At 41.8% G+C, this 8740-nt stretch overlaps 1 protein-coding gene across 1 annotated transcript in view; it reads right to left on the bottom strand.

Moving 5' to 3' along the window:
- Positions 1-316: 316 nt before the first annotated feature.
- Positions 317-8740, bottom strand: part of INTS7 (integrator complex subunit 7) — a 47361-nt gene continuing 38937 nt past the window's right edge. Inside the window, exons 18-20 of the mRNA XM_038760750.1 lie at positions 7834-7932; positions 5007-5192; positions 317-1437 (exon numbers count right to left, since the gene is read on the bottom strand). Coding sequence (XP_038616678.1) covers positions 1150-1437; positions 5007-5192; positions 7834-7932 — 573 coding nt within the window. The 3' untranslated portion in view covers positions 317-1149. The remainder of the gene's footprint in view (positions 1438-5006; positions 5193-7833; positions 7933-8740) is intronic.

Here is an 8740-nt window from a genome sequence, read left to right as displayed (position 1 = left end):
GCCTCTACAATCAAATTGAAAAATCAGTACCCCAATTTCTATCTTGGAAGAATCATTTATTAGAAAGAGTTTGGTATACCTCCCATATTTATTTTCAAAACTGAGCGGTTAAATCTTTCCTTTTTAAAAAAAGGGACATTATATGTCAACAAATGAAGATAATTCTCACCCGTCTTCTAGACTGTAAGCTCACTGTGGGCAGTGAATCTGTCTGCCAACTCTGTTGTATTCTCTCAAGCGTTTACTCTAGTGCTCTGCTAAGCACTCAATAAATGCCATTGATGATGATGATGATGACTGCCTTCAGAGGGCATAATCACTGAGTAAAAGATTTCGCTTTTAATAAACTTCAGAATTACAAAACAAACACAACAAACAATCTAACAGGTAAAATGCAAATTAAAGTGACTAAACTACTTTAAGAAACAAAGTTTCTAAGAACAAAAATCTTTATTAAAATGAATATAAAAATAGGCATTAATCAGCACAACCACCAATTTCTCCATCTCTTTTCTAGCTGCTTCCACCTAGGAAAACCACCCAAGAGATATGCTAATTGTCGCAAATCCTGGAACAACTATTCTTCATCAGCCAGGAGGCTATTGGAGGTGTCTCATCTGCTCTATTACAGAAAACTCAGCTTTCCTTTGTCCTGCATAGAAATAACCATCTTTAACCTTTTTCTGCTACTTTGTCCAAAGCCAGAAGCAACTCTGCCCCATGGGTAGTGGAGGCTGGATTATGGTAAGGGACCTGCCTTGTTCAGTATTTGTTGGACAAATCTGTAGACTCCTTTTCTGTAGGAAAAATGAATGGTAGTGACAAACTAACCAAAAAAAGCATAGTAACAGAAATCAACCTCACAGGAAATGAAGGGAGGCACCGAAACAAAAATAGTTGGTGCCGGGAAAGAAGAGAGGTGGCAACAAAAGGAGTATTTGCATTCACAACAAAAGGAGTATTTGCATTCATGGTTGGAGCATTACTATTTCACTTGGACTTTGTAGGGTATTTTCAGGACACGTTTATGGATATCACATACATCTCTTGGTTGGGCTGCACTGTAACTTTTGCATCTGAATCTGCATGAAGCCAATTGCTAGCTTAGTTATCCAACTCCTTAAAGGACATGGAACATTCAACTGGCAGCTAAAACCGTGAATAGGCATTTCGCTGCTGCTGCTGTTGAGATGGTTGCTGGGCTTGCTGTTGCTGTAGGCGAACCTGCTGGGAATAAGGATCTTCAAGAGACTTCACAAAAATGGTGGTTTTGGGCCCAGTTTTCCATACGATCCCATTGGAGTCCTTCACTGAAGACTCCACTGTGATGTTGTGAGTGCCAAGGATAGCAAAGTTCAGCAGGAACTGAGTGCTGAAGTAATCATTGTGCGGCTCTACCCTCTGCTCCATCTCATTGGTCATGTTGTCGAGTGGTATCTGGAATAGAAGAACCATTAGACTCTTCCTGGAAATAACCTGTTACCAGTCTCCTGATATGTGGCCCTTGATTTTAACTAGGGTTAAAGAAAACAGTCCTAAAAGTCAGGACACAAACAACTCTGACTCTCAGGGGGTTTAATCTACCTGAGGCTGGAAAAACCCAAGAATATAAAGTACACTACACGACACATATTTTCTAGGAGTCAAACAATCAGTCAGCTTACTGTGTGCACAGCACTATACTAAGCATTTAGGAGAGCAAAATATAATATAATCAGTAAACGTGTTCCCTGCCCACAAGTTTACAGCCTAGAGGTGAAGACAGACATTCATATTTACAAATATATTAATTTACGGATATACACGTAAGTGCTGTGGGGATGAGGGGAGGGGTGACTGATGGGTGCAAATCCAAGTGCAAGAGTGACACAGAACGGGTTGGGAAAAGAGGAAATGAAGGCTTAGTGGGGAAGGCCTCTTGGAGGAGATGTGCTTTGAATAAGGTTTTAGTGATGGTCTGTTGGACATGAAGAGGGAGGGAGTTCCAGGATGTGGGCAAGGGGTCAGCAGCAAGACAGACAAGATTGTGGTACAGTGATTAAGTGGAGGTAAGAAGGAAGTTCCATTCTTGTCTTAGTTATTTCAACAATAACTGTAAAGCTTTTTTTCTTAATCTACTTTAATATTTGTCCATTTCTCAATTCACATTTGGTCACCTGTTTCAGACTGACCTGTAGCTCACCACTTGGAAACAAAGATTTAAGGAGTCATTAACTGAATTGGCTAGTTTTGAGGCCTTAGACTTCTGACTAGGGAATGAAGACCATTTGTTTATCCAAAGTTTGGCAAGTGATAGGAAGAAAAATTCTTCTCAGATTGTTATACAAACTAATTTGGGGAAGATCTCTCTTTTTTAAAAAATAAATGGTTTCTGTTGTGCACTTAATTGTGGGAATGCCTGGAAACCTCCATTGAATCAATCAGAGAAGCAGCATGGCTTAGTTGATATAGCATGGGCCTGGGGGGTCCCTATTTCAATGGGAGTGATCATCCCCACTGCCCTGTCCCCAAGTTGGCACTCAAGATGAGCAAAGAACTGGCCACTGGTTTTTTAGCAAAGTGACAGGGCCTTAATTAACTTTAGAGAAATCATTGTAACTACCATTATAGAAGGAACAAAATAGTCAAGGGCTAAATGAATTTCCTTGCTAACATCTCTTCTTTAGCCCACGTCTACCAAGGCAAATATTCTGTGCGACAGACGAAAAGATAAGTTGGGTGAAGGTAGTGAACGTTTTCTAATAAATGGTTTCAGTGAGATTTCAAAAACCACTCTCTTCAATCAATAGTATTAATTAAGTGTGTGACGTGTGCAGAGCTTTTTACTAAACACTTGGGAGAGTACAAATAGTTTTAGAAGGCATGATGACATCTGCTCTTGAGGAATTTAAAATCTAGTGGGGGAGACATCATCATCAATCGTATTTATTGAGCGCTTACTGTGTGCAGAGCACTGTACTAAGCACTTGGAGACATACTAACATAAGTTAAAGAGAAGGAAAGGAGATACACACATGAGTTAGTGCTTAATAGGGTAAGATAAGTACACATGTGTTATGTGAGGTTTTGAGTATTTAGTGTTTACGTGACTCTGAAATGCTGATATTTGAGGGGATATAACCTGAGAACAACAGAAATTAAACCAGGGCTATGGCTTTGAAGATGGGGAGAGTTTTGGTCTGTCGGATTTGCAGGAGGATGGCGTTCCAATCAGAAAACTGACCCAGGCAGCACAGTAAAGTTTGGGATGGTAAGGGGCTAGACTGAAGGCAAGGAGAACAGTGGTTGTTGGGAGGGTGGTGCAATAGTCAAACTGGGATACGTTTCTGGTGGCTGTTTGGATGGGGTGGAAGGGGCAGATCCTAGATATCCTAGACAAACCAATAGGATCTGGTGAGTTGCAATGAGGGGAGTCTTGCAGGTTGAAGAAGGGTAACTGCAGCAGTAGCAGCTTCTCCTTTCACAAATCACTTGCCTTGATTACGGGGAATACAAAAACTCTTTCCATCTTTACAGCAAGCATGTCAAGCTCAAAAATCCTGTGAAGGTATCTGCAATCCATGGTGAACTGTCACAGCAGGGAAGTGGGAGGAGAATCTCAGCCAAGCCTGCCTCACCCCCACCTCAGCTGGCAGCCATCTGGTTTCCTGCTTCAAGTGAAGGGGCTGCCACTGCTGGGGAGCTGCTCTCCGAGCTTCTGGGGGTACTGACATTCTGTCTGCAGTCCCCCAACTCCAAAAACCCCAGAGAGTAGACTCCTTGCATAAGTCTTTCTTCCAAGCTGGGATGGACAGGAAATAGCGGGTTTGGCTGTGCTTCTGTTACTGCAGTCATTGTCTCTCTGAGCTACTCATTTATCTACTTCATTCTTCCATACTCATTATTACCAGTGGTAACCTTATTCCTTCTCCCACTCCCACGATTGTAAATAATTTGTGCCTGCCTGTTTCTGACATTTCTACTCTCCTCAAAACTTAGTACTGTGTGCTGTGCTAAGGGTGCTCAATACGTATCACACTGGGTGTTTGAGATCATCCGAGGACAAACTACAGTATGTGAGGCTCCTGCTGGGCTTTCAGTCTGAACGTGTCTCTCTCTGCCTGTCCTTCAGTGCCCATCTCTCCACCTCTCGCTGTTCATCACTTTCCATTTGTCTATTCCTCCTCCTAACTAATCTTGAATCACTTGCAATTTCTAAGAAATTAATAGTTTTGATTGTTCTGAAACCTGTCTACCTGTTTTGTTTTGTTGTCTGACTCCCCCTCCTAGACTGTAAGCCCGCTGTTGGGTAGGGACCGTCTCTATATGTTGCCGACTTGTACTTCCCAAGCACTTAGTACAGTGCTCTGCGAACAGTAAGCACTCAATAAATACATTTGAATGAATTGAATTAGTAATAGAGACAGCATTTGCTCCTTGGCTCCACTTCATCTAGAGTCACATTAGAGTCACATATAGAATCTATATGGAACTGAGCAAAAGATGTCTTGGGGCAAATAACGTGATCTGGTAGGATACACTTTGGGAGGTCACGCATTCAACACCGTGGCTTGGGTGGGTGAAATAATCTTATTGATATTTAAACAGACAACTGTTTAAATATCAGAAGTTGTCTACATCACCAAATACCCACAAAATGAGGACAAGTTACAACTACATGGGAGCTGTCCACATGAAAGAAAATAGGCAAAAAAACAAACATCTTTCCCTAGGAAGAATCCACAGCATTCACCTTCAGTCCATCAGTGAATCCCATTTTCATCTCGAAAACGTTAAGAACAATTTCATAAGATGGAACAGTGCTTGGCACATGGTAAGCGCTTAACAAATACCATCATTATTATTGTTATTATGGAAGGAATTTTTTTTAATGTTTACCGTTCCAGTTGGGAAGTGATGTAATGGTAAATTGTGCACTAAGAAAAATGGAAAAAATCCATATTTTGCTCAACAACAATGAGTCTAAAAACAACCTCCCTAATGTTAGTGTTTCTGTTCCACCTTACCTTATAGTCTTGTCCAGATTTGCTCTGTAGAGTTGAAGACACATTTAGACACACTGATTGAATTTTACGGAAGAGTCCTGGTTTGGTTCCGTGTTGAACTACACCTTCTACTTTTAAAGCCAGTTGCTGGTTGCTCTGGACAGCAATTGGCTCTGCAGGGTTCCGGGGAGATGGTGACAGAGCCAGCTGGAACACAAACATTGGGATCAATTCCAACTACTGATGGCTAGTTTCTCTATTCAGAGAGAGCTTAACTTTGGTCATCTGCTGCCGGTAAAAAAAAATGCAGCCAAGGAAATGGCGACTCTCTCTTGATAATCCCTGCCCACAAAGGGCTACCCACAAAACCAAAAGATCCTTTCCTCAGTCCCCCTTTTGTTAATTAGCGGTTAACTTTCTTAGCCAAAAGGGAAGGATACAGTGCTAAGCAAGGCACCTGTCCTTCCTGTGAGTGTCAGCAGAGTACATTGCTAGAAGGTGAATGAACTCAGATGCCCTTCTCCAAACCAAGCTACCCTCCTCAGCCTATATACATACATACACATTCACGCACTCTCACTCTCTTTCTTCAGGGACTGACTCTTCAGGGGTATGCCATTTTCTACTTCAGGCTTTTCAAAGGTGAAGCAAGTGGTTTACATGCATTTCCATGTTCAGCTGCCCTACTTTTTGTCTCTCACAATTTTATATACACAAACTTTAAATGACTGCAAATAGACTTAAGACCGGAGGATTACTTCCAGTTAAATCACTCTAGAACAGAAGACAAGTAGGTGACTCAAATGTCAGTTTTAACACCCTCAAATAAGCTAGAGCATGCTTATGTTCAATGGGTTAAAACCAAGGACTCCTCCTGTTGCGGTATAAGTTGGGCCAAGATTTACCAAATGTCATAACGTTAACTGCCAAAAACCCAACGATCTTCCAACGCATGAAAGCCAAATCTAAAAACCTCTGCCAAATTAGTATTCCTTTTGGAACAGAAATTTATAGAGGTTAGGGCACTGATGGTTTTAGAATTTTTCGATCTCTAGGATGCTTTAATATGTGTCTCTTTCACTAAATGGCTCAGGCCCAGGCCAACAAATGGTGAGCTAGGAACAGGCAGTTCAGGCTCTGCTATTTCAGACCATCTCAGATAGGGGTGGATGGTGGCTCTCAGGCAATATTGTTAGTAGGGTGCTGTCATGCATACCAGAAGAACATGTGTGCTCCCTGAGACTACAAGTTTCATCAGCTTTCAGTGCCATTGTTGCAGAAGTGCCACCCTGTGCATATGCAGTCTCGCCCACCTGGAGAAGTGAGGGCAGGCCCTTTTGGTGAATTTCAGGCCATGTTTGATCCACAAGTCCTGAGGTTCAGCTTGGGCTAGGCTGAGCCTCAGGGCTTTGGCCAATGCAGGAGTTTACTCTCCACACATGCCCTTGCCACTTGGTTGGCTACCTCCTCAGATCAAACCTGACTGATTTGGGAGAGAAAAAACATAAGAAAGCCCAGTTTGATGGCCAGAAGATGCTAGGTGCTACAGACCCTGGTTTGATAACAGCTTGGGGGAGGCCATGTCTTAAAATTAGCTGCCCTGGGATAGGGTTATTTCGCCTAAGCAGGAGGATATCTCTGAGTTAAACCTGAACTGAAGGAGTACTTTGAAAACACGGTCTGCTTTCCATCTGAATTTGCACTACATAAGTAGTATCAATCTAGAGGGGACACACACTTCTAAAAGGTAAGAACAGAGAAGCAATCTTGGAGAAAGTCTTTCTTTTTCCTTCAATCTCTTAAGAGCTGCATAGTACTATCAAATATTATTGATAAAATTAGTCAAATAGACTATTTTAAAGAAAACATAAAGATCTTCAAAATATTTACGCATTATGAAATATTGTATTTCCTGTGCCTTTTAGAATCTGTGTGAAAAATATTTACTGACAGGGCCTGCCCTGGAAATCAATTTTAGATCATCCATCTATTGCTCAGAAGTTTTATTCTTTTTCTTTCTCCCATAAATCTCATTCTTTAAACTGGGGCTATTATTGGGATTTCTGAGTGATGCCAGTGCATTATTAATAGCTCAGCTTGCCCGACTCAAACTCTAGTGTTTCCTGTCTCAACAACACATAGGAACAGCAGAGGCTTCTCTTGGGATAGTGCTCACTCCAGGAAAACAGCACTTTCGGTGAGCGGTAGGAAAAGTGAACTGTATCTGAAGACAGCACTGGGTAAAATTTGAGGCTGACATCACTTTTAAGTAGAAAAAAAAATCATCAAAGGCCTTAAATGTTGGTAAAGTGAAAATAGATAAAACTGAGATTTTGTCCTGGGATGTTTAAACCTAAAATCAAGGCAGGTCTTTGGGTCAAGAGTGAGGTGAGGCATAGGAGTGGAGGCAACATGTGATCGTTTGTTGAAAAAGATGAATTATCACAGTGAGAGGAAAGGGCAGTCCCAACCATACCCTCAAAGCCGGCATGGCTTTGGCCCAATCTTGGAAGAGATGCTAAATCCACTCTAGACTCTCTCCTCTATGGCTTAGTTGGAAAGAAAGAGGCTTATGTTTGTGAGAGGTGCTGCATCTTTAAAGCCAGGCATTTATCATGGTGTTGTGTCAGATGGCATGAAAAAGCAAAAGTGGGTCTACCTAGCCTTTTACTCTCCCCACAACACACCTTGCAACATCAGAAATAAGGAGAGAAGGGGATTATGGTAGAGGTGCCCCATGCCCCCTATCTGTACTGGGGGATTGTAGAAGAGTCACCTACTAATCGTAGAAAGACATTCGACTAAGAAATTCTCCCCTAACTCTCCGAGATTTGGTTTTATTTCTTACCTTAATACTAGTGGATTGTAGTTTCTGGAAAAAATACCTTTGAAATGAAAGGGGAACTTTCAGCACAGCAATGACGGCATTGCAGAGGCAAGCTGTATGCTGCAACAAAGAAAACCAACAAGCCCCAACGATCAATCTTTCCAGCATTAATGCCTTACAATTATACAAAATTGTCTTCAGTAAACATGAATGATTACATTTTTGACAAAATTCTTAAGTGGGACTGATTTCAAGAGCATCTTATTTTTTTTAAATGTGTTTGAGAAAAATAAGCTTTGATCAACTAATTTTTACCACATGACTACTGTAGTTGCTCTCAAAGGGTTATCAATTAAACAGTGGTATTTTAATGAGTCCTTACCTTGTGCAGAACACTGCACTAAGCACTCGGGAGAGTATAATACAGTTGACAGACATGATTCCTGCCCACAAAGAGCTTACAATTTAGCAGGGGGAAAGACAATAAAATCACAGAGTAAGAAAGCAACAGAGAATAAGAATACGTACACAGATGCCCTGGGGTGGAAGTGAACTGAATATAAAAATGCTAGGAGTCATCTCCCATCTCAGGATGGCATCTGAAGTTTCCAGTACTCTACCAGTCTCGACTATGGGAGGGAGAGTCAAGCAGAGGCATACCCATTCCATTCCTAGCTTGGGCAGTGCTAGCAAGTGGAAGGTAATCTGCTACAAGGCAAAACTCACCTGCGCTGGGCAGCAGCAGCATGGGAGAGAGTTGAGGGTAAAGACTCAAGTTTACTGCGCAGAAGGCGGCAATGGTAGCAACTTCCGTATTTTTACCAAGAAAACTCTATAAATACACTACCAGCGCAATCGCAGATGGAGAGTGGGGCACTCTAGGAGAGATGTGTCCATACAGTCGCTGTAGGTCGGAGATGACTTAACA

Source organism: Tachyglossus aculeatus, chromosome 19 (genome assembly GCF_015852505.1).
Source record: "Tachyglossus aculeatus isolate mTacAcu1 chromosome 19, mTacAcu1.pri, whole genome shotgun sequence".
NCBI classification, from domain to species: domain Eukaryota; kingdom Metazoa; phylum Chordata; class Mammalia; order Monotremata; family Tachyglossidae; genus Tachyglossus; species Tachyglossus aculeatus.
This window is presented reverse-complemented; position numbering and strand designations above follow the sequence as displayed.